The 26,263-nt window shown below is 45.0% G+C and overlaps 1 protein-coding gene and 1 long non-coding RNA gene across 5 annotated transcripts; one reads left to right on the forward strand and one right to left on the reverse strand.

The window, feature by feature from the left end:
* Positions 1-1,905: 1,905 nt before the first annotated feature.
* LOC310757413 lies at positions 1,906-7,206 on the forward strand. 2 transcript variants are annotated; one of them, XR_014545178.1, is made up of 3 exons: positions 1,906-2,044; positions 6,253-6,372; positions 6,586-7,206. It is a non-coding gene; the product is annotated as an uncharacterized lncRNA (long non-coding RNA). The 2 variants fall into 2 exon arrangements; XR_014545179.1 differs by having other exon boundaries at positions 1,924-2,044; positions 6,256-6,372.
* Positions 7,207-8,593: 1,387 nt separating this feature from the next.
* LOC310753310 (uncharacterized protein) lies at positions 8,594-17,067 on the reverse strand. 3 transcript variants are annotated; one of them, XM_083594459.1, is made up of 5 exons: positions 16,784-17,067; positions 16,164-16,246; positions 14,297-14,413; positions 10,529-10,682; positions 8,594-8,856 (listed from the first exon to the last, which is right to left on the reverse strand). In XM_083594459.1, the coding sequence occupies exons 2-5, from the start codon at positions 16,228-16,230 to the stop codon at positions 8,739-8,741; spliced, it is 456 nt and encodes a 151-aa protein (XP_083450585.1). In that variant the 5' UTR covers positions 16,231-16,246; positions 16,784-17,067; the 3' UTR covers positions 8,594-8,738. The 3 variants fall into 3 exon arrangements, with proteins under 3 accessions (XP_083450585.1, XP_083450584.1, XP_083450583.1); XM_083594458.1 differs by lacking the exon at positions 16,784-17,067 and having other exon boundaries at positions 14,297-14,410; positions 16,164-16,614; XM_083594457.1 differs by lacking the exon at positions 16,784-17,067 and having other exon boundaries at positions 16,164-16,612.
* Between the last annotated feature and the right edge of the window lie 9,196 nt (positions 17,068-26,263).

Here is a 26,263-nt window from a genome sequence, read left to right on the forward strand (position 1 = left end):
AACAAACAAAGGCAAAAACAAGACAAAACAGAGAAAAACAAATACCATTTCATATCTTAATTTCTTAAACCTTTCTTCCCCGACTTCCTCATGCCTCCCTTTTCTGTATTCCAGATTCTAATCAATTGTTCAGCAAATCTTCCCTTATTTTAATTTAGATTTAAGCTAATCTTCCTTATTCTCCTTGTCTTAACCGTTACTAATAGTAACCATTTACTTTCCAGTCCAACATCATTCTAATTTTCATTAATTTTATAATATTTCTTTAGATAATCTTTGAACTTTTTCCATTCCTCTTCCGCTGCTTCTCTTCCCTGGTTTCGGATTCTGCTCGTCATTTCTGCCAAGCCCATGTAGTCTATCACCTTCATCTGCCATTCTTCCAGTGTGGGTAAATCTTGTGTCTTCCAGTACTTTGCAATGAGTATTCTAGCTGCTGTTGTAGCATACATAAAGAAAGTTATATCCGTCTTTAACACCCCTTGGCCGACAATACCCAAGAGAAAGGCCTCTGGTTTCTTGGGGAAAGTATATTTAAATACTTTTTTAAGTTCATTATAAATCATTTCCCAGAATGCCTTAATCTTCGGGCACGTCCACCAAAGGTGAAAAAAAGTGCCTTCCTTTTCTTTACATTTCCAACATTTATTGTCAGGCAAATGGTAGATCTTTGCAAGCTTGACTGGGGTTATGTACCACCTATAGATCATTTTCATAATATTTTCTCTTAAGGCATTACATGCCGTAAATTTCATCCCGGTGGTCCACAACTTTTCCCAGTCCGCAAACAAAATATTATGACCAATGTCCTGAGCCCATTTAATCATAGTTGATTTGACCGTTTCCTCTTGTGTATTCCATTTCAGCAGCAAATTATACATTTTTGACAAATTCTTAGTACTGGATTCTAACAGTTCTGTTTCCAATTTTGATTTTTCCACCTGGAAGCCAATTTTACTGTCCAATTTAAATGCTTCATTTATTTGATGATAATGCAACCAATCTCTCACCTTCCCTTTTAATTTCTCAAAACTCTGCAATCTCAGTTTATCCCCATCCTTTTCCAGAATTTCCCAATATCTTGTGCTTTACTGAGTCCTAAACAGTCTCCCTCCTACACGTAACAGTGTAGGATGAACTCACAAACCCACAAACAGCGGCAGCTTTACATTTACCACATTCACCTCACAAAACAAAACTCAGTGTGTGCACACCTTCTGTGTACATGTGGCCACTCAGTCCTGGATCAAATTCGTGCATCCGTCTCTGAATATTCTGTTTCGTCATTTATCTTTACACATGTCAAGCATTAGCTCTGGAACACAGAGCAATCCATATGCAGCGACGGCAGTAAATGGGAGCTTTGGGGGGGTTGTTGCTTTTTTGAGATGAATCACATCACTACCCAAGCACATAACTTCCCTGAGCCTTGAAGAGTATCATAGAGATGAGGCTCAGTGGTTGCGAAGGGCAGAGCTGATATGGCCGTTTGATAGGGCTAAAAGCCAAATGTTCAGCTTCCCTGGTACTAATTGAGCCACCTGTGAATACGGCTCACTGGGTTTATTTTACACATGTTGTGCTTGCTTAGGACTGATCTGATAAGAGAGAGAGAGAGAGAACAACAACACAGATATACTATATAATCTGCCACATGTAGAACTGGGATGGATTAACCTAGTTCGTCATCATGGTCAGACGTCTGCCTGTCCTGAAGCGCCATTGTGTGTTACTGCAGCTATCAAGCCCATGTTGATCAGGTGACCTGAGAGAAGCCAATAAGGCTTCATCTGGACTTATATAATAGATGGCTCTTTCCAGGCTCCTCCACTCAACCAACTGAGCTGCCCAGCTGCCAGGGTGGTAGAAACCCGACTGCCCACAGAAGAAAAACAGGCACCCCAGTGGCACGATCTCGATTTCTCTCTGCTCATACAAAAGGGCTATAAAATGGGTTACGGCTTCATCCTGGAGATTCAAGAGCCTCGTGTGGCTCCAGCTTGGCTGCTTGCTGTCTGCGTTATGCTCTGCCTCATGCCAGGAGGTAAGTCACATAGGTGCCAACTCGAAGGGTCCCAGGTCCCTTCGGCCCCCAATAAAATATTTGCAGGGACTGGGGGGGCTCCAAAGTTGATGGGCATTGCTGGGGGGCCACCAGGTGGCGCTTTGGAAGATGGCCGACAATAACATCTCTCTGACCCATACGAGGTACTAAGGGGCTGCTATGGGAAGTATGCAGTCTTCCTAACCACCTCAGGATGTGAGGTGAAACTGCCCTGCCAGCGGTGTTCATAATGCACCCCCTGAAATGAGTGATGGGGGTGCAGAACACTTGGCACAGGCCCTCGGTGAATTCAGATCTTCCTGACGCCGATTCCAATTAGCACGTGCTGGTTGCTGCAGCTTGGAATTATAATTGGAAACATATGTTTGGAAAGCTGAAAGCACATACATCAAGTAAAGCTTGACTGATAAGGCTGCTGACTAATGGATCTCTGCGACCAGGAGTGACGGATGGATAAGTAAATCATCTGATGAATTACCGCAAGGAGACTGTATGTTTGGAACGAAGGGGGGGTGGAGGAAAAAACTTTTTTTTTCCCTGCATGATGTGACATTAATAACCCTTCACCCCAGATAGAAACAAGATCGTCGCGTTTCTATGAATCACAGGCAGGATTTTAAGAACTATGTGGGACGGAGCATAACAGGAAAGAAGACTGGAGAACGGTGAGAAAAGAGGAAAATTACTTATGACGCAGTTAAAAAATGGCGTCTCGCCATGACAGGTCTGCCGGAGGAAGAAGGACTGGGGGAGGAGACTCAGGATTGTTTGAATGAGAAGGAATGTTGGAATGTAAGTTTGACCTGACAGAACCCCCAGAATCATTTGATTTATTCGGTAAGCCTGAGAAAAATAAAGGACAGATCGGAGATTAATTTTGTTTATGGAAGCGTTGTACAGAGGCTGTCCCGGATTGATATGATTTTTGGAAGAGTACAAAACCCACATAGAATGCCAGCTTCTAACCTGCTTGTGAAAACCATCAGAGATCGCAAAGAAAGGAATTTATGATAACAACAAGAAGAGAAAGGAAGTAACAAAGGACTATCCGGATCAAACTGGACAGAACTGTCTAATTAATGCAGTAAGACAAGTGATAGTTTTGGACTCGAGCTGAGCTTGATGTATGGGTATTCCCCCCCCCCCCAAAAAAAATTGGCTGTATAATTTGGAATTAATGCGATATGGATAATGTGATGTGATTGGCCTGTTAATAAAAATTATTAAAAAAAACAAAAAAACCAAAAACCAAGTTGATGGGCATTGCTGCCTTTCTTGCTTTTTCACATTTGGACCTCATTTCCCAACAAGGCCTGTAAAGAAGAAGAAGAAGAAGAAGAGTTTGAATTTGATATCCCGTCTTTCACTCCCTTTAAGGAGTCTCAAAGCAGCTAACATTCTCCTTTCCCTTCCTCCCCCACAACAAACACTCTGTGAGGTGAGTGGGGCTGAGAGACTTCAGAGAAGTGTGACTGGCCCAAGGTCACCCGGCAGCTGCATGTGGAGGAGCGGAGACGCGAACCCAGTTCACCAGATTACAAGTCTACCGCTCTTAACCACTACACCACACTGGCTCTGTGAAAGGGTTGCTGGATGGCATAGGAGCTGGGATTGGTCAAAAGCCTCTAATATCGTTTCTTATGGCCTTTGCGGTTGAAGCTAGAAGGAGTAGCTGTGCAGTAGAGGGGCATGGAGCAAGCAGAGGAAATCATAGCACTTCAACTTCCAAACAAGAAGAAGCATGTGAGATTTGTGTTCTCTGGCTACTTCTGCAAAGTGTCAGTTACAGATAGGTAGCCGTGTTGGTCTGCCATAGTCAAAACAAAACAAAAAAAAATTCCTTCCAGTAGCACCTTAAAGACCAACTAAGTTAGTTCTTGGTATGAGCTTTCGTGTGCATGCACACTTCTTCAGATAGTGGTATCTGAAGAAGTGTGCATGCACACGAAAGCTCATACCAAGAACTAATTTAGTTGGTCTTTAAGGTGCTACTGGAAGGAAAAAAATTTTTTTGTTTCTGCAAAGTGTGTGTGTGTGTGTGTGTGTGTGTGTGTGTTTGTTGCACAGTCTGTCCACCATAAAATGCATAGATTGCTTAATCAAAAGAGAAAAATCCCTATGTAGTTTTCATCTAACAATATGTGTGTGCACGCATATATAGAAAGACCAACAAAAATTAGTCTTCCTGTTCCTATATATGCATAAAGACCAATAAAAATAGTAATATTTAAGACAAGTGAAGACATAATAAAAGTATGCGTCTGGATAGGTTTCTTGCAAGAAATATGTTTTTAGCAGGTGTCTGAAACAGGTGGCCACACTAGAAGATAGGTTCCTTGCAGATCTGGAATGAAGATACATCTTTTTCATCCCCTGCCCCGTGATGTGGCATTTGGTACATTCCCTTCCACTGATTCTCTATCGGAGACACTTCTCCCCAGAGTTTCCCTTTGGCTACATGGCTGTTAGCCCCTGCTCCATGATTTTGCATCTAACATTCCCTTTTCTCCCTCTCCTACTGATAAACCCTCCTTTTCTCCTACCCCACCATGAATCCCACAACCACATTTATTCTGATTTAACGTGGCACAATCTACTTTCCTCCCCGTTTCAAGGAGCCCATTCTCAAGGAAATCACTTTTAGTACCCTCCTCCTCTAAATCCCAGCAAGCAGGTGCAGCGTCCAGGAGACCCCATAGGGCGACCCCCACCATTTCTCCCCCAGGGAGACCAGCAGCGCCTCCTATTCCCCAAGAGGCCACTCTTTTTTTGGCGATCACTCGTAGATGAGTAAGATTGTCTTCCATAAACACAGTTTTAACAGTGGGTCCGTAAAGTGACAGTGGAGGCCAATTCTGGATCCACACGACCTTCCACAGTGGCGACATAGGTTTCCGGGCGGGAGTTGATCACAGTGAGGGTTTGCCAAATGTGCCTTCCTCTTAGCTCGTTTTTCCTTTTCTCCCTGAGTTCGAACATCTTCGAAGCCCACAACACTTTTGGTAAAGGCTGTTCTCCCTTTGGGGCACTCTCAGGCCAGTGTTTCCCAATTGTGTGTGTTTATACTACATTTTTAAGGATTTACCTTGGCAGAGTCTTTAAACTTCTTTTGTTGACCACCAGCATTACGCTTTCCATTCTTAAGTTCAGAATAGAGTAGTTGCTTCGGAAGACGATCATCAGGCATCCGCACAACATGACTGGTTCAATGAAGTTGATGTTGAAGAATCATTGCTTCAACACTGGTGATTTTTGCTTCTTCCAGTACGCTGGCATTAGTTTGCCAAGAGAATGCTATAGAGGCGGCATTGAGGGTGGGCTTCTGAGCTCCAAGGAGGCACTGCTGTTCTGGCAGCGGCAGCAGTACTGAACAATGCATTCCTTGAAGGCCAGATCTGCTGCCCTTGTGGCTCCTGTCGCCTGAGGTCATCCCCTCACCTTGCCTCATGGGTGGATAGGCACTACCACCACCCTCCCAAACTCTTCCTTTCCGTCTTAGACCATGTCTATCTGCGTTGACATTTCAGGGTGGAAATGGTGTAAATAAATATGTTGGAGAAACATCTGGCTAGTGACTACAAAAACACATACAAGATGCTGAGCTTGGTGAATGTTTGGGACCTTTCATCTGGCAGAAGAAAACTCTTCTTATATCTTTCCCACGTGTCTGGGACTAGCAGAGGAGGAATGGTGGAGACTGCCTCCCCATCCTGACCCTTCCAGGGAGGAGGAAGTAGAAGACAGTTTAGATTTACAACAGGGGTTTGAGGGAGGTTATAGCTGAAAGGCAGATGGGGGGAGAAGCTGGGAGAGCAAGAACAGCACCCAGCTGACACGTCATTGGAAAGCATTCCAGATCCTCTGTCTCCCAGAACCTGATGAGCCTTAAAAGTAGGAGAGCAAAGAGCACAAAGACAGAGGGCACGTAGCAGCACCAGTAGAGGAAACGGACGGGGAAGTGGGAGAGACGGGGCGGGTGGAGATTCACTCGGGACAACGCCATTATCCAAGAGGCTGCGTTCTACAGCCTCTCTCTCTAAAGATTGAAAAAAGGGCAGTAAGAAACTTTCCCTTGTCTTTATACTTTCCTGGGCAACCAGCCGGGGGCTGCTGACAGCATCCTGACACCACATTAGGGATGTTGTCTGCAAGGAAGGAAGAGTTACAACAATGTGTCTCTTTTGCAGCAGAAGCCATAACATGCCACCACTGCGCAATTACGAATCCAGACACCAATAAGAGGTGCTTGCCTCCATTTACCTGCACAATCCCTGATGGATACTGCTTGACCATATTAATTTACAAAGGTAAGGATTATTTTGTGGGTACTTACAATCCCTCTGGACATTCCAGGATCAAATCAGAAAATGGGATGGCTTCTGCAATTCCGGGACTGTTACTTGAAAATTGGGGCACTTGGAGGATATGTTATTTCCCGAAAAGAGACTAGTGGCTACACTTCACACTTTGCTTGTACTGAGGACGTATCCTGTCCTTTCACCTATCCTTTTTCTCCCCAGCCCGCCCAGGAGGTGCCTTGAAAAAAGTAGAGAAGACGTGCATATCCAAAAACACAAAGGTATGCGGAATCGAACAGATAAGTGGGGACAAAAAACTACGCCGTGCCTTTGTCTGCTGTGATGAAAATGACAAGTGTTTGATGCCTGGAAGAAAACCAGCATAAAATGAAGAGGACTTGCATCTCTGATTTCCCCCCACCTTTGACATTTAAATTGTAGATATTGTCAGGAACTGCTGCTCATGCCCCATGTGATAACCCACATAGCTATGTCTTCTTCTTGTAGAGCCTTCTGGCTCTGGCTGACTCCACCCACCCAGGCTCCCCATTGGCTCCTCCTGGGCAGGAAGTGGCTTAAGGGCCCCTCTAGGCTGGTGTTGTAATGCAGGTGTCTCCTGCAACATGTTTACTATCATAATTAGCTTTATTATTCCCTTTCTAGAAATACATGTAGCCAAAAAAACCAAACATATACCCTCACCCCCCCAAGAAACATTCCATGAATCTGCTGTACAATCATGTAAATGATATAGTCAAAAAATATGCTTGTAAGTAGTTTAGAATTGCTTATATCTGTCAGGTGTCTTCCACTCTCTTCGTAGATTGTCCCAGAGTAAGCCATGCTCTAAGATGCTTTGCTCCTTTTCCATAAGGGCAATATTTCATATTCTGTCTCACCATTCCTTTAAAGTTAGTAGCTGTTCACAATATTGTGTTGTTATGTTTCTAGCTGCAGACATGGCAATGATTAGCAGGTCCTTGAAAAATAAATTCCTACGGTCATCTATTAACAGATTTAATAAAGCCAGCTCCTGCAGCATATTCTTGATGCAATAATAGTGCATGTTGTTGTTGTTTAGTCATTTAGTCATGTCCGACTCTTCGTGACCCCATGGACAAGAGCACGCCAGGCACTCCTGTCTTCCACTGCCTCCCACAGTTTGTTAGTATAATAGTGCATAGTGGTCCTAAAGCAAACAGTCTACCGTATTTTTCACCCCATAGGACGCACTTTTCCCCCTCCAAAAATGAAGGGGAAATGTGTGTGCATCCTATGGGGTGAATGCAGGCTTTCACTGAAGCCTGGAGAGCGAGAGGGGTCGGTGCGCACCGACCCCTCTCGCTCTCCAGGCTTCGCACAGATCTCCACAAGCCGTGGGGAGAGTTGCCTGCATGCCGAAGGCTGGTCGCGCTGAGCTCAGTGCGCCCAGACTTCACGCAGCTCTCCGCAAGGTGCAGGAGCCCTGCGCTGGGCTCCCACGGCTTGCAGAGAGTTGCCTGTTCTGGGGGCTGGGGTCGGGGGAAGCTCGGGCTTCCCCCGCCCCAGCCCCGCGCCTGGGGGGAAAATATTTTTTTCCCCTTTGTTTCCCCCCAAAAAAACTAGGTGCGCCTTATGGGACGGTGTGTCCTATAGGGCAAAAAATATGGTAATTGGTCAACGTCTAAAAGATATCGAGCATCAGAACAACCTGGCCACTATAAGGAAATTCTGCCCTTGGTATGTTCAGTTTCCACCTCTCCATTTTGATTCTCTGGCCTCATATCTGCACAAACTTATTATCCCAAAATACAGACGTGCTTTTGCACTTGCAAGACTGGATGTTTTGCCATCTACGGTACTTGAGGGTTGATTCCAAAAGATCCCGCCTGAGAAACGTCTTTTCCCCTGTGGAGACGGTAGCACCGAAACAGTGGCACACATCCTCCTGTCCTGTACTCTCTACAAAGACCTGAGGAATGAGATCATCACCCCACTCGTACTAACCATCCCAGGGCGCTCAACCACTGCCACAATGTCCTTTCTTCTATCAGATCAAAATGAGCAGATAACAGCAAAGGTTGCTAGGTTCATAGCAGGGGCAATCAGAATAAGGGCCACTAACTGACTGCTGACTGCAAACCAGGCCATTGAAGGTGACTGTTGTTGCTAAGCATTAATCAATGGTGCCAGAGGCCCTCCAAGTTTAATGGACAAGTGGATGCAAGAAACACACACACATCTAATGTCATTACGCCTATTGATTGTTTTATTAAACATTAGTTTCCTTTCATTTCTTAAGCCGAGGATGTTTTGCTTCCGAGACACGCCACTGAACTGCAGGAATCATTCTGGATTTCAGAATCACCAGTTTCTAACATCAACGCAAGGCGACTTTAAATGGCGGCACTGCTGCCATCCAAATTCTGAATTGGTCCCTTCGATGTTGTCGCAGGCGCCTCCGTGCTTTTCAGCTTTTCAAACTGGCTTATTTCTTCATTGTCAAAGTTCTTCCTGTAAAGACACCAATGCGCACTGGGTTTTGTTTTTTGTTTTTTTAAAGGCAGTGAAAAGCAGCAAGATCAATAATAATAATAATAATAATAATAATAATAATAATAATAATTTATTTATACCCCGCTCATCGGGCTGAGTTTCCCCAGCCACTCTGGGCGGCTCCCAATCATGTGTTAAAAACAATACAGCGTTAAATATTAAAAACTTCCCTGAACAGGGCTGCCTTCAGATGTCTTTTAAAGATAGGATAGCTGTTCATTTCCTTCACATCTGATGGGAGTGTGTTCCACAGGGTGGGCGCCACTACCGAGAAGGCCCTCTGTCTGGTTCCCTGTAACCTCATTTCTTGCAATGAGGGAACTGCCAGAAGGCCCTCGGCGCTGGATCTCAGTGTCTGGGCTGAACAATGGGGGTGGAGACGCTCCTTCAGGTATACAGGACCGAGGCTGTTTAGGGCTTTAAAGGTCCATCTCCTCCCTACACTAGCCCCCAAGCATATACCAGTTGTATACTGGTTTGTTCAGTAGGACTTTCTCTCTTTTGCCTGCTTTAGTCAAGTGCCTCTGCTACGCTGTCACAGGGATCAGAGGCCGATGAACAACACAATCCTATACAAGTCCACACAGAAGTACATCCCTGTGGCGTTTGCCCTCCTAGGTGTGTGACATCATACTGGGTTCATAAAGAAAGGGTTAACTAATTGTAAAATGACTAACCAATAGGAACCCAAGGGGAGGGGTTAGAGTTGTTGAGAAGTCAGTCTGGAGTTAGAGAAGAGACGGAGAGGATAAGTCTGTGGGTTGGGCTAGTCTGATGTGGGAGAGTGAGAGAATCGGTTAAGAGGAGTCAGTCAAACAGTTGATATAATCAGTCAGAAGGCATTAGGAAGGTATAGGCCGGTAAAGAAAGTAAAGAAACTGACAAGAATATTCTGAGAAACCATAAACTTGTTAATACTTATAAAATAAACTTGTTTATTTGCTTCAATTTTAACAACTGTCTGGACTCAGTGTGTACCCGAGAGTAATGGCTTGCTGGCAGCGGGGAAGTGAACACAGTGGTGGCACAGGGATCAATAGGCCGTTAAACGTCCAGGGACCCTGTGTGATCGCCACAAAAGGCTCCAGTCTCTTCGGGGGCATGGGTTCGAATCCCACCGCTGACACCACTTTTGTGGCGATCACACAGGGTCCCCGGACGTTTAACGGTCTATTTATCCCTGTGCCACCACTGTGCTCACTTCCCCGCTGCCTTATGAACCCAGTATGATGTCACACACCTAGGAGGGCAAACGCCACAATCCCATTTATTTCAGGGATTCTTACTCCTAGGTAAGTGGTTTAGGTATTGCCAGCTAAATGTGGAGGAACCATTCATCATTAGTCTCCCAGCAGCACCGAAAGGAAAGGAAGAAGAGGGCCACAACCTGAAAACAGGAAGCTTTTGATTAAAGGCACAGTGACCCAGAAACACCATCGATAGTGCTTTGCCTTAACACACTGGGCAGGCTGGTGCTGTAACTGCATTCTAGGGTGGCAAACAAAATGGGGAGGGGGAATGGGAGGAGAACACAGAAAACTCTGGAATACAGTGAGCTGACAATGAAGTTGCCTGATTACTCCATGAAAATGGAATGAACTTTTATGGCAATTCCAGAGAAAGGGGTTACCATGGACGGATCCAGGGTTTCCAATTGCAGTTGTCTTTATTAGAGCAGCAGCTAAATATGTAACGGAAATCAGTTTTTGGGTGCCTCCACTGACTTCCACATTTGTGCTTTGCATCCTCTTCACAACCTAGCATAAGTTTCTCCAACCGCTTTTCTGGAATTGGGAAAAGAGAAAAAGAGTTTGTATTAGGGAAATTCCAAGAAAATGTCCGCCTACAAACCCATTTTTTTCATATAGAGTTAACATGTTCTGCATTATTTTAAAGATAACTTTCCAAATTTTCCTTATCTGCCAACAGCTTTTCGAAATGGCATTTTACACGTGAGTAAAGCAACCAGGAGCATGACATACAAGATGACTCAGAATCTCTCTGCTTCTTTTCTAAAGATTAGTTAAAGACCTCTCCAAGGAAATAGACAATAGTTTAATGACCCTTTACTGTACTGAAAGTTTTGGTTTTGCATTTAGTGAACTGACAATAATTTTTATGTTAGGAATAAAATTGGATGAGCTTAGTTGGGTGAGCATGTTGCATTGGTCACAAAAACACCTCCTCCCCCCCCCCCCGCACACAACAAATGAAGAAAAAAATCTATATTTTTTAATTTTAATCTCTTCTTTGAGGTTCTTAGCATTAAGAAAATGTGACGAGATGTTACCTGAAATATGTTTTACCTGCAACATTTATTGTGACCAACGTAACACCACAATGTGCAGCTTACTTAGCATAAATATGTTGTCGTGTGTGTCATATAAACCTTCCCCCCCCCCAAGGACTATCGCAATTCCTTTCTAGAGAATGTAATAAGTTGTACTATACCATCAATGTAAGGCATATTACAGTTTTACAAAAGAGACAGGAGCCTACATGAAAGGACACAAATTAACTATGGAACTGGAGGAAATGAATTGTTAGCCATCAAAGCTGCTTTGAAAAACAGCAACACCATCCAGTGTTAGTGCCAAGAAACCATAAGACTGAATATACAGACTTCCGGGTTAGCGCCAACGACGAATGGTGGAGTTCCTCCGATCGGAGGAACAGGCTCCGTGGAAATTGGGTCTTCCCGCCGCGGCGAAGGCGGGGGCCCGCTAGAAATCCCAGGCAGAGAAGCCTGGGAACGTGGGGTTCGGCAGAGCACCAAGAGCGCCTCCCCTACTCACGAGGAAACCCCTTTTCGGGGCTCCGGAGTGAAGTGGGGTGAGCAGCGCAGTGCTGCGAACCGATCGCTATTTCCATGGAGGGAAGCCGCACAGCCATCGACGGATAGCGCTGACTTTTTCCTGATGACATTTGGACTCTAAATCAAGTACCCGTGAATAAAAACGGAGAATTGGATCAAGAAATTTGCAAAATTTATGAATTAGGCACAAGCGGGAAGGTTTAAACAGGAAGTCCGCCTTCCGCTTTTTGTATATAGACTGAAGCAAAGACCTTGCAACCTAATAGCCTGGAAAACTGCTTTAAAGTTGGAAATTTCCTGCATCCATAACCAATAAAACCCCCTTGGAAGCAGGAGAAAAGGGGGGGGGGATTTGACTGTTTAATCCTGCAGGAGGAGAGTAAAGGAATTTAAGTTTCCATCGTCCCAAACTTGGGGACGGGGTGTGGGGACAGAAATTGTTTGAGACATCCATTGATTGAAAGTGGAGTACTTTGACAGATAGTTAAAAAAAAGAAGAAGAGAAACAAATTAACTTCAACGCTACCTTCTGCATTTCTGTATTTTAAAGATACAAAGTATCTGAAAATCGAAAGGATTTGAAATCGAAAGTAATCTCCTTTGTTGGATACATTTTAAAAGTGGATATAAATAGAAATTGTGTCCCCTAGAGGGAGCCTGTCAGTTTGTTGTTGCAGTTTACTTGGATTCTACAGCTGCGAGATTTGGATCGTGGGACCAGCCGTTTGACCTTGAACAGAAATGTGTTGGAAGGAAGGTTTGGTGTCTGCCCTTGGCATGACAAACGCCTTGCTGGAGCAGCTGCATGAGAAAATGAACTTGATGCATGAAAAATTGGACTTGTTGAGTGCTGTGGCCAGTGAATATGATTTAACATGGAATAAGGATAAAGAAGTTATACAGCGACCAATTCAAGAATCTGGTTTGACAAGGCAAGTCCAAGGGCAGATGAAGAAGGAAGAGGCAGTGATTACTCCTCAAACAACACAAATGGAGAGATCCAAAGTCCTGCAGGAACAAAAGCCACTGCGTTGGAAGATTGAACTTGGAGAGTGCTGGGAAGTGTTTGAAGTCAAGGAAGTTCTTAACTCTAGTGGGACTATGAAACAGGTGAACAACTATCTTTTGGATAAATACTTTTTGAATTACAAAGATGACAACGGGGAGTGGGACTGGGGGGAAGGGGCCAGTCTGACGAAGGAAAATGGAAATTATTACCGGATGGAACCCTCCGGAGACCCACTCCCCAAGAAACCAACAATAGACAAAGAAGTGCGTAAGCACAAACAAGGACAAGAAAATGTGCAGAAGGGGCCTAGAAGAGACTTAAGGGCCTCGGACATAAGAACACCAGATTGATGGACTGGATGTAATGGACAGAAAGGTCTGACATGACCCGAAACCAGGAAGAAGGGACGTTGGATAAAAATTAGAGATATCAAGGGAAATTCTTTTGTTAATTTTGGAATTAGTGCAACATTAATGAAATATCAGGGAATATGCTGGAAAGGAACTAAATTGGCTTTAGCAGAAATGATTTAAGGAGATATGAATGAATATGATGTAAACTTTGAAATTTTAAGATTTTTAAGATAAGACAAGGTTAAAGAGATTAAGGTAAATTGAATAACAGATTAAATTAAAAGATGGAAAGGTTATGTTGAATTAATAAATAAGATAGATTGTGAAGATTAATCATTTAAATTAAAATCGAGAAACATGGGAAGAATTTGCTGGAATAATGAATCAAACTAGAATACAAAAAGGGAGGTGTGAGGATGTTCAAGAAATAAGCAAATGAAAAGTTGTAATCTGAGATTTGTATTTTTCTTTTTTCTTTTTTGGTTTTTTCTTTTGGTTTTATTTTTTGCTGTATTTTTCTGTTTTTTTTGTTTTTGTTTATGTATTGATGAAATTTTGAATAAATATCATAAAAAAACAACAACATAAGACTGAATATACAAAATAACCAATAACATCTTCACTGGTGATTGGTATAAAGACAACAATAAAAAAGAAGAGTTTGGACTTGATATCCCACCTTTCACTCCCCTTAAGGAGTCTCAAAACGGCTAACAATTTCCTTTCCCTTCCTCCCCTGCAACAAACACTCTGTGAGGTGAGTGAGGCTGAGAGACTTCAGAGAAGTGTGACTGGCCCAAGGTCACCCAGCAGCTGCATGTGGAGGAGCAGGAAAGCGAACCCGGTTCACCAGATTACAAGTCCACTGCTCTTAACCACTACACCACACTGGCTCTCCAGTGTGGAGAGGAATTATATTGGGATGTGCATAATTTTGAAAACGGCCTGCCTTACCAGGTTGGCATAAAAATATTTGGTGATATCCAGGCAACTCATACTCAGTGTAGACCCACTGAAATTAAGTTCAGTGACCTCAGTGGGTGGACTCCACCTGGATCTCATCCAATGAGATCCATGTGAGGCTTGCTTTCAATTCCAGCTCTTTGAGACAGCATAGTTCAAGGGACGCCTGGGAGCAGAATGCTGTCCTGCGTCCAACACAGCCAATTCTATAAAAGGGTGGCGCTTAGAGAATGCACGACCTCCAGAAAGGCTCCTTACCCCCCAAGACTTTCAGGGTGAAGCAGGCACCACCACGGACTTGGCAGAAATTTTTAAATGGAATGCACGGTGACATTGGCCACATAGAGAGACACTGCCGGCAGACCAAGCCATCTGCTGTTAAAGAGACAGAGACATATTTTATTGCAGCGTCTCCCTGCCTAAACGCATTGTTCTTACCTTGAATGCTCACCGCACCAATTTTATCTTTTTTATAGTACTGCCTGAGGAGTACGTAGGAAGGGTTCTATATGTGTATACTCAGAAGCAAGTCCTGTAGAGTTCGGTGGGGCTTGCTACCAGAATTGCAGCTTCAAACTGACCATGGAATAATGATGATAATAATATTTATTTATTTATTTATTTATTTATTTATTTATACATACATACATACATACATACATACATACCCCACCCATCTGGCTGGGTTGCCCCAGCCACTCTGTGCAGCTCCCAATAACAATAATAAAAAAGCAACAACATCAAACATTAAAAACTTCCCTAAACAGGGCTGCCTTCAGATGTCTTCTAAAAGTCAGATAATTGTTTATTGCCGTGACATCTGGTGGGAGGGCGTTCCACAGGGCAGGCGCCACTACCAAGAAGGCCCTCCACCTGGTTCCCTGTAACCTCACTTCTCGCAGTGAGGGAACCACCAGAAGCCCTCGGAGCTGGACCTCAGTGTCCAGGCAGAACAATTGGGGTGGAGACACTCCTTCAGGTATACTGGGCCGAGGCCGTTTAGGGCTTTAAAAAGGTCAGCACCAAAACTTTGAATTGTGCTCAGAAACATACTGGAATAACTCTCTTGGACTATCACCAGGGTAGAGGGACACTTTTTTTCCTTGGGTACATTTTCAAAAATTGTGTTTTAAGAATTGGAAGCTATTGTCACCTGTAACTTTGGTGATCCCAACCTAAGGGGATGTTCCCCCACACACACACAAAAAAAGGGACACTGTTCCCTCAAAGCATGACTTGATATTTCCCCATAAAAGCACATAATTGCCATGGACTTAGGTAGCAGGCATCCAGTTTGGTTGAATAAAGCTAATTGTTTCAGGATAATATTGGGCAAAACCTTTCTAATCATGCCACAATGACTTTTACTAAAACGAACCTCAGGGGGAATAGGACATCAATGTGCCTCTGAGCACAGAGAGATGTATATTTTTTTAGATTCCCACGCAATCTGCAAGCCCCTCCACCTCTTGCACACATCACCACAACAAGTACATTGAAAGTTAATCAACATCATGCTAACAGTGAGCCGCCTTCGCCTCCATGGAGCATAGGTCTGTAGGGGTGTAAAATGGCAGCAGTTTGCATTCCAACCCATACTCACCACAACCAGTGCTGTTTCCGTTGTACTGTGGTTTGGTTTCTGCCAAGTGCTGTGTTAGTCATCTCACTCTCCGCTATTCAAAGCAAGCTACATAAATTGCGGAACCATTTTCGCAACATACATTCATTTCAATGGCAAAGAAAATACCAAAACAATGTAAGAGAACAATCATGTGCTGTTTGCAAACATAAAAATGCAACAGTGAGAAATAATACGGATCATATTTGCTTATCTGATTTCAATTCCTGACCACAGATGAACACCTGGACTGGAGCAATTTCTACTCCCTTTTCCTCTTCTGACATCCCAATATGTGTGTGCTCTCCAAAGGCAGCGAACCTTTTCTCAGCTAGTTTTTTCCCCCCTCCCCTGAAAATGTCTCTGCAGAAACTTAACATCGCTCTTGCAAATTATCTTCCAAATTCAGAAAGCAGCTTGGGGATTTGTCACTTTTTAAGAAGAGACAAGAAAGTGGAGGGGGGAGTAATAGAACATGTCACTGGCCGGCAGACGTCACCTTACCTTTTGACAGGTCTTCTGGTATGAGGCAGAGGAAAACATAGACTACAAGCAGCCATAGCCGGAACATGACTGGCCCCCGAGCCCTGAGGAAGAGTATGTTCCCCATTTGACAGACTGAATTAAACTACTGCTTGGTGGTTGTTGTGATTGTTGTTGTTTATTTTTTTAAAAATCTACACCTACACTCCAAAGATCAACATGTTCTCTTGGCGATGAGCCAAAAGATCATTGCTGGTCTATGGAATGTAAGACCCTCCCAAGTGAAATATCAAAATATCCTCCCACTCCCTAAATCTTGGCTCTTCTGAGACTGGCAACTGCTGGTATGTATTTGCTTTCTTGTTTATTCATAATATAGGACTGACTGTCCTTAATAATGGACACCAGTGGGTCTGCCCCATTCTTAAAAGAAAAAGAAGGAAGGAAATCCCTATTTGGATTTTTTTAAAGGGTTTGTTTTGGTAGTGCTGCAAATCATAGAGTCCGGGCCCCCCCCCCCCCAAGTCTGCTGATCATTCTTTTTTGCATCTGGATGCTGCTGTTTTCATAGAATGGTAGAGTTGGAATGGATCCCGAGGGTCATCTAGTCCAACACCCTGCAATGCATATGTTTTTCATACCTGTATCTTGACTTCCTTCCATGACGGAACACAACAGCTTGCCAGGCAGGCCCATCTTCAAGGAGTTTGATTTGACTGAAACTCTGCTCTGGAAAATGTCAAATGAATTCATCCAAACCCCCCCGGAAAGCATAAAACAAAAACAAATACTGGAAGCATTACTTCAAAATATAAGAGAGACAAAAAGAATTACAGGGATGAAGTGTAGAGAAAAAGAATACAAGGTCAAAGCCTTCGCTGACGATATAGTTTTGACATTACAGGAACCATAAATCTTGACAGCGGAAGCATTAAAAGTAATTAAGAATTTGGTTTGTTGGCAGGACTGAAAATTAACAAGAATAAAACAAAAACGATGGTAAAATATATGAACGGGTGTCAGGGGCTCGGGAGCAGGAGCACAGGGGAGAGAGGAATTGGAGAGCGAAGGGGAAGAATCCGAGGGCAGCGTAGGGGAGTATGACAGTGACCCGAGAGATTCCATGAGCTTCTCCAGCAAATCAGAAGATTCCCAGAAGGGGGCGCCGATGGTCAGGGCAAGGGGGGTCCCAGGGGGGACGCACCAGAAACAAGGAGCCAGCGGGGAACCCCAAAGCAGCAGCGGGGGATCAGGACCAGTTTTCCCACCAGAGCGCAGTGGGGGGGAAGAGTCACATGTGTCAGGACCAGCGTCTCCTCCAGCGGGGAGAGAAGATGAGTCAGGGCTGACCACGCCTCCATCGGAGAGTGGGGGAACGGAGGGGAGGTCAGTTGCAGCTAGCCTCCCTGAAGGGGGAAGCAGTGACAGCAGCAGTGAAACGGTCAGGAGGAAAGTTACTGGCTGGGCGCGCGCGCCAAGTTCAAATGTACAGGCACGGGGGACAGCAGGAGACCCGGATTGGGAACCAGCTCCTAAAGCCCGCCGGAGGGAGGGGAAAGGCTCAGGGGATTCAGCGTCAGAAGAGTCTAGAAAGGGCAAGACCCCGACGGACAGGCGGAACCAGAGGCGGAAAGAACAGAGGAAGAGGTGGAGCAAGGCTAGAGTCTTAAACTGGTGTCTGGGGGGAGGAGATTCAGACGGTGCATCAGCGATCTAGAGTTTGAGACGTAGAGCTGCACGCTGTGGCTCTGGAAGTGAAACTGAACTTCAATAAAGACTTTCGTACTTAACAACGAAGCGGCGTTGGTCCTTTGTGAGCTGGGACCTCGGGCAGCTCTGACAGTGGGGAACAAAGGGGGGATCAGTTGCAAAGCAAAACGGAAATAACAGTGGTAAAGAAAATAAAATATTTGGGTGTCTGGTTCTCCCTGAAAAACACAAACCTATTTAAGGACATTTATAAAACAACAGGCAGGCTCATCTTCAACAAGTTTGATTTGACTGGAACTCTGCTCTGGAAATGGGAGGTGGATGGCGCTGTGGGTTAAACCACAGAGCCTACGACTTGCCAATCAGAAGGTCGGTGGTTCGAATCCCCGCAATGGGGTGAGCTCCCGTTGATCAGTTCCTGCTCCTGCCAACCTAGCAGTTCAAAAGCACATCAAAGTGCAAGTAGATAAATAGGTACCGCTCCCGCGAGAAGGTAAACGGTGTTTCTGTGCGCTGCTCTGGTTCGCCAGAAGCGGCTTAGTCATGCTGCCCACATGACCCGGAAGCTGTCTGCGGACAAACGCCAGCTCCCTTGGCCTGTAGAGGGAGATGAGCACGCAACCCCAGAGTCGGTCACGACTGGACCTAATGGTCAGGGGTCCCTTTACCTTTACTGCTCTGGAAAATGTCAAATAAATTCATCCAAACCCCACCCCACCCCAAAAGCATAAAACAAAAACAAATAGCCCCTCTTTTTCGCAGGAGACTATTTTTGGAAGCAGGGGGTTGGGGAAGAGGTTTTGGCCCAGCATTTGTGTGGACGGAGGGATTCCTTACTGCAAACAACATGTAACTTTAAAAAATTAAAAAATCTGAATTTTTATTGAACGTTTTCAGCATATAATACAATAAAACAAATAAATCTAAATTAAAATAGAGAAAAGAAAGAAAGAAAGAGAAAACAAAGAGAGAAAAGAGGAGGGAAAAGAGAGAGTTCTGTATTAGTAGATCTTGACCCTTATCTCGCACAAAAGGGTGTGGAGCCTCCCAGCTCTCACCTGGGAGCTTCCATTGCTTCTCCCAGCCTCCCACCCTGGGAGTTCTTCCCTTCCCTGCCTCTCACGCAAGGTCCTTCGTCAGTCCTCCATGACCTTCCTGTGAGTATCCTCCTCAACTCAGAGTAGAGGACATCAGAAAACGAAATACAACTTAAACAAAAATGAAATCAACCAAAAACAAAAAGCACAAATGCTAAATATAATAAAAAGGAGAGACAGAAAGAGGCATAAGGTAAAGAGATAGAAATGACTTCCGATTCTCCATCGGTCCATTATGTATATTCAGATTGTTCAAAGCATTCAGAATGTTCACTCCAAGACAAGGTCCAGGTATTCCTCAATCTGTTAGGCGGTGCTTCCTCAATCTTCAGTCTCCAAATTTGTTCATTTTCCTTTCCACGCAAAAGGTCCAAAAGGTGCTCTTCAATTGTTGTTATCACTAGAGACTCAGAATATTCTTCCTCCGGCCCAGTGTATTCAGTTTTATCTCCAAGAAGTTCCCTTAGTAAGGTAATAATAATCCATAATTACTTACTTCTTGCATGTTCATTAGTTCATACCCTATTCCCTTCCCTTCCAGACACATTTCCTATTGATTTCCCATCTTAATTGAGAAGAGAAAAAGTCACAGAATCGTAGAGTTGGAAAGGACCCTGAGGATCATCTAGTCCAGGCATCCCCAACCTTCGGCCCTCCAGATGTTTTGGACTACAATTCCCATCACCCCTGACCACTGGTCCTGTTAGCAAGGAATCATGGGAGTTGTAGGCCAAAACATCTGGAGGGTTGCAGGTTGGGGATGCCTGATCTAGTCCAACCCCCTGCAGTGCAGGAATGTGCAAATGCCCCTTAAGGGGATCAAACCTGCGACCTTGGTGTTATCAGCACCACGCTCTAACCAACTGAGCTGTCCTTCCATGTTTCTATCCAAAGAACCATCCTTTTCTCACAGTGGCCTATGGGATGCCTATGGCAAGCCCCCAAGCAGGATCAGAGAGTGTTGGCTTTCTCCCTACCTGTGACTCCTAGCAAACAGGTATCCAGGGGCATACTATCTCCAACACTGAAAATGAGGACCAGCATTACCAGGGACGCGGGTGGCGCTGTGGTCTAAACCACTGAGCCTCTTGGGCTTGCCAACTGGAAGGTTGGTGGTTCGAATCCCTGCAATGGAGTGAGCTCCCATTCCTCTGTCCCAGCTCCTGCCAACCTAGCAGTTCGAAAGCACTCCAGTGCAAGTAGATAAATAGGTACTGCTGTGGCAGGAAGGTAAACGGCATTTCCGTGCACTCTGGTTTCCATCACAGTGTTCCGTTGTGCCAGAAGAGGTTTAGTCCTGCTGGCCACATGACCCAGAAAGCTGTCTGTGGACAAACGCCGGCTTCCTCGGCCTGAAAACAAAATGAGCGCCGCAACCCCATAGTCACCTTTGACTGGACTTAACCGTCCAGGGGTTCTTTACCTCTAATTTATTATTTAAATATAAAAATACTTATATCCCATTATGTCATTAAAAAATACATCAAACCAGTTTACCGGAACACAACATAAAACGGTACAATATAAGCCATGGAAAAGCGTTTAAAACAGGTATCGGTTAACCCTTACAGAGCCACAACATTGGTTGGGCTTACCTCCTGCTAGGAAGCAGAGGAAGAACAGGAAGCAAGTAGCCCAATCCGAGCCATGGCTAGCTTTCGGCGGTCCTCAAGTAGAAGCCCTGTCCTGTTGGCGCCAACAGAGAGAAAGCGACTTCTCATTTGTGGGCAAACTGGTTTTTATCCCGATAACAGAACACATCTATTCTCCAGAGATTAGCCCTCACTTCTGAAGGTGGGTTGAAAGGTGACAGGTGGGCCTTGAGATCACAGACAACCTTTTGAATGTTTGAATCGTAGTCGAGATCACAGCATGTGCACACAAACCGGCTGGCACACATTACTCTGGGAGTCTTGGAGCTCCCTTATCATAGAGTGGGGTGAGGGTACATTCAGTTCTCTGAACAAGATCAAATACGCTCATATTTTCTTTGCCTACATGTCCAACCTGTCCTGGATGCTATGGATGCTGGCATTGCGACATTCTGCCTTCTGATTTTGCTCTCCCCAAATCATAGAATCATAGAACTGTAGAGTTTTAAGGGACCCCCATGGGTCATCTAGGACCCTCGTACCTACGGGACTGCCTCTCCTGGTATGTCCCACGGAGGATCTTATGGTCTTCAAATAAAAACATCTTGGAGATCCCAGGCCACAGGGAGGTTAGGCTGGCCTCAACCAGAGCCATGGCTTTTTCGGTCGTGGCCTCGATCTGGTGGAACGCTCTGTCACAAGAGACTAGGGCCCTGCGGGACTTGACATCTTTCTGCAGGGCCTGATAGACAGAGCTGTTCCACCAGGCCTTTGGCCAAGGCACACTCTCTCCTTCTGTAATCCTCATAGAACTCTAGCCCAATGGTTGCCATTAATTTGACTCTGAATTGATTTTAGAATGAATTGATTTTAGAATGTACCCGTATTTCCCCCCCCATAGGGTGCACCTAGTTTTTTGGGGGGGAAATAAAGGGGGGAATTACTTCCCCCCCAGGCATAGGGCTAGGGCGGGGGAAGCCCGAGCTTCCCCCGACCCCAGCCCCCAGAACAGGCAGCTCTCCGCAAGCCATGGGAGCCCGGAGCGAAGTCGCGCCAGGCTCCCATGGCTTGCGGAGAGCTGCGCGAAGCCCGAAGCCTGGGGTGCGCTGAGCTCAAGCCCTGGGTTTTGGGATACAGGCTGCTATCCGCAAGCCTAGGGAGCCCAGCGGGAACTCCTGCGGGCTCCCCAGGCTTGCGGATAGCTTCCTGAAGCCTGGAGAGTGAGAGGGGTCGGTGAGCACCAACCCCTCTCGCTCTCCAGGCTTCAGTGAAAGCCTGCATTCGCCCCATAGGACGCACACACATTTCCCCTTCATTTTTGGAGGGGAAAAAGTGCGTCCTATGGGGTGAAAAATACAGTATTTCAATTAATTGATTGTGATTTTATGTAAACTGTGTTTTTTTTACTGTTGTTAGCCGCTCTGAGCCCGGCTTCGGCTGGGGAGGGCAGGATAAAAATAAAATGTTGTTGTTGTTGTTGTTGTTGTTGTTGTTGTTGTTGTTGTTGTTTACTCCAACCCCCTGCAATGCGAGAATCTCAGTTAAAGCATCCATGACAGATGGCCGCCCAGCTGTTCTTCTCCTGAAAAATGATACGCAACATCTCCTCTCCCACCCTGTACTGTACATCTTTCCTTTCCTTTTTTTTTACTTGTTTCTTTATTTAAAAATATATTGCTTAACATAATAAACAAATCTGTAAGGGGTTTACATGAAAGAGGAATAAACGTGAAGGAGCATCTGCAGAAGGTCCTTAGGTTCATTTTCCAGCTTCTCCAGGTAAAGTTGAGAGAGATTCCGGCCTGTCATTCAGTGCAGAGAATACCGAGATAGCAGAACCAATGATCTAACTCAGTATAAGGCAGCTTCCTATATTCCAGCACTGAGCAGATCATTTGCTTCTGTGTTCTTTCATTTTATATCCCTGGATATAAAAGACTTCCAGGTCAGATGCTTGCTTTCAATGAGTTGGAAGGTAAAGAATTGTGACGGAGGGGGCAGAGCTAGTGTGTGCATCCATATTGGCCCCCACCGCATCTAGGCGATTGTGGTCAGGGCTTTTTTTTTTCCGGCCAGAACTTTCCGGAACTCAGTTCCAGCACCTCTCAGGTGGGCGCCATTGCCATTATAAGAGAACAAGGGAGGGGTTCATGGTGAGTTCCAGCATCTCCTTTTCTAGAAAAATAGCACTGTGGTTACTGTTGTGCTTACTGTTGTGCAGAATGTGGTAACTAGGGCTTTTTTCAGTAAAGCGGTACAGTGGTACCTCGGGTTACGACCTTAACTCATTCTGGAGGCCCGTTCTTAACCTAAAACTGTTCTTAACCTGAGGTACCACTTTAGCTAATGGGGCCTCCCGCTGCCGCGGTGCCGCTGGAACACGATTTCTGCTCTCATCCTGAAGCAAAGCTCTTAACCTGAGGTACTATTTCTGGGTTAGTGGAGTCTGTAACCTGAAGCGTCTGTAACCTGAAGTGTCTGTAACCTGAGGTACCACTGTATATTTCATAGAATCATAGAGGTGGAAGGGACCATGAGGGACATCTAGTCTGACACCTTGCAATGCAGGAATCTTTCACCCAGTTTGGGGTTTAAACCCACAACTCTGAGATTAAGACCCTGAGATTAAGAGTCTCATTCTCTACCAACTGAGCTATCAACTACCAGCTAAACATCGTGATATACCAATCTATCACGATCTCTGAAATATGGATGGAGCTATGTAGAGACACTGAGATCCAGGGCCAGGGGCCTTCTGGTGGTTCCCTCACTGCAAGAAGCGAGGTTACGGGGAACCAGGCAGAGGGCCTTCTCGGTAGTGGCGCCTGCCCTGTGGATCGGCCTCCCACCAGATGTCAAAGAGATAAACAACTATCTGACTTTTAGAAGACATTTGAAGGCAACCCTGTTTAGGGAAGTTTTTTATGTTTAATGCTGTATTGTGTTTTTAATATACGATTGGGAGCTGCCCAGAGTGGCTGGGGAAACCCAGAGATAGGCGGGTGTAAAGGGAATTGGGGTTGCTCGTGCGTAAGTGGGCTGCTGCTCTAGGCAACGTTGTCTGGCTAAACCTTTCCCTGGCTGGACAGCCCTTTCTCCGTGGCTGTGTCAGTCACTGGCAGAATCCGTCAGTGGGTGTTTCCTGAACTTCTTCCAACATAAAAGCTGCTTGACGCCAAGTCTCCGCCTAGCTTCCCTGCGTGGAAGTCTTCTGCGCAGAGTGGGCGTGGCCAGCGGAGGTCCTGGGCTCTCCCCGCTAGTCTCTGCGGAAGAGTCTTGGAGCCATCTCTCCAAAGTCCTTCCCTGCTCCCCTTTCTTCCTGGTGTCACGCCGATTTCCTTCCCCAAAGGAAGTGTTCTCTCTCTCCCTGCTGGTCCCTTCTCCTGCATCGTTGGGGAGCCTTACCTCCACTCTTGGCTCCGATGGCAGTTCCCTGACAGCGGGGTATAAATAAATTATTATTATTATTATTATTATTATTGGCTAGCTTCATGGCTTTTCCTGCATCTTGATTTTTGCCAGCACCTGCTTTTATGATGCACTGCACCAATCGATAGAAACATTGGTTGACTTCATGGGTTTTCCCACATTGTGTTTTTTTGCATAGCACTTGCACACTGATTTGTGATATGCTATTGCCAGGACAAAAATGATGAAATCACAATATCACAATACAGCCTTCAAACCAGTTTTGGATGATATATTGGATGATATATGATGTATTTGCCATGTATTGGATACTGTTTGAGATGTAATTGGTGGTGCAGAAAAATAATTGTCCCGGGTGTATTTGATCCATTTTATGAAACTTGGTTTGGTTTTATTTGGTTAAAGAAAGTTACTTAAAGTGTGGAGGCGTGGGGCGGGAGTACTGCCTATTCCCACACTGTAAACCTTCAGGGAAGCAGCTTAGAGTGCTATTACCAACATTGGGGGCATGCATGTAAGGAGGACAGCAGTGGGGAAGGAAAGGGTTAAGCCTCCTTTCCCCGCACACTGCATTCCCAATGAGATCCTACAAACCCCATGACAAACTGGGTGTTCTAATAATGTGTGTTTAGCATCACATTTACTTTGGCCATGAGACCAAATATATAGCTTGTAGAGGAATGGGACCAGTTTGTAAAGAGTCTCGCTGTGCTTCATTTAAATGTATCTCTTCTTCTCCAGTAGTTTCATCTGAGAAAATCTAGTCTGCAAGCTGGCAGCGGAAACTGTTTGCAGATAGCATGGGTTGACTGGACTCGGTCGTGCCACAATCCCGTCAACTATTTTTAAATTGAAGGGCATGTGTTCAGCGACAGTCTCTCTCTCTTTTTTTTCTATACTGTAGGTCAGGGGCAAAGGGATGCGGGTAGCACTGTGGGTTAAACTACAGAGCCTAGGGCTTGCCGATCAGAAGGTCGGCGGTTTGAATCCCCCGACAGGGTGAGCTCCCGTTGCTTGGTCCCTGCTCCTGCCAACCTAGCAGTTCAAAGGCACAAAGTGCAAGTAGATAAATAGGTACCGCTCCGGCGGAAAGGTAAACGGTGTTTCTGTGCGCGGCTCTGGTTCGCCAGAAGCAGCTTAGTCATGCTGGCCACATGACCCAGAAGCTGTACGCCGGCTCCCTCGGCCAATAAAGCGAGATGAGCGCCGCAACCCCAGAGTCGTCCGCGACTGGACCTAATGGTTAGGGGTCCCTTTACCCTTTACCTAGGTCAGGGGCAAGGTAACCCAGTGCTTAATTTGCTGGTCTGCACATCTGCAATTTGCAACCCCTAAAGGGAACCAAGATCACACTGTGACTGCACGTTGGAAGCAGAAACTGGCTGTGGGCAGAATTGATTGGCTGGAGTCTGTCACGCCACAAATCAGCCTATTCTTCCGCATTCCCTGATGCAGCTTGGCTTAAGGGGGGGGTCACAGATTCCAAGTGGGCTAGAATTACTCTTCCAGTTTCCACATCAACGTGGCCACCCAATACACCAAGCGAGGACTTTGCTCCCAGTGTTTGCATTCTCCCCGTTTCCCTGCCCGTGGTGGCAAATGGAAATCTCAAATAAAGAAAGGGCCACATGCTTAGCTATAGAAGGGAGGGACCACGGAGTCATCTGGTCCAAACCTCTGCAATGCAAGGTTATTTTGTACAACGTCAGGCTCAAACCCATGACCTTGAGATTAAGAGTCTCGACGTGAGATCTCCAGGCTGACAGAAGATTAAGACTGGACATTTGTTGGGGATCGAAACCGGGAAAGGGGGTGGTGGGGTTTGAGAATCCAAAGGGTGTATAACTATGATCTGTCTTTTTTTTTTCTTTTTGGTTAACAATATGAAAATTGGGAAATTCGTGGAATGGAACTAGGGTCGACTTTAGGAAAAAGATTTGTGTATTGAGGTACAAATACTGATGTTTATAAGTTAAAATAAGTTTTAAAAAATGAATTAAATATAAAAAGGTTAAAAATTGGGGATAGGAACTTGTTGAACAAACAACTTGAATTGGAATGCAAGAGGGGGAAGTGTGGGGAAGTCTGGGAAATATGGTAATGAAAATATGAAACTATAAATTTTAAATTTTTCCTTTTTATTTTTATTTTTTTGCATTTTTTGTTCTTTTTGATTTTTTTGTATTGAATTTGAAAAATCTTAATAAATATTTCATTTAAAAAAAAAGAGAGATTAAGAGTCTCATGCTCTACCGACTGAGCTATCCCAGAGCATAAAAGCATAAAAAGAAGA

This window comes from Podarcis filfolensis (genome assembly GCF_964270895.1).
Source record: "Podarcis filfolensis genome assembly, chromosome: 2".
In the NCBI taxonomy this organism is placed as follows: Eukaryota; Metazoa; Chordata; class Lepidosauria; order Squamata; family Lacertidae; genus Podarcis; species Podarcis filfolensis.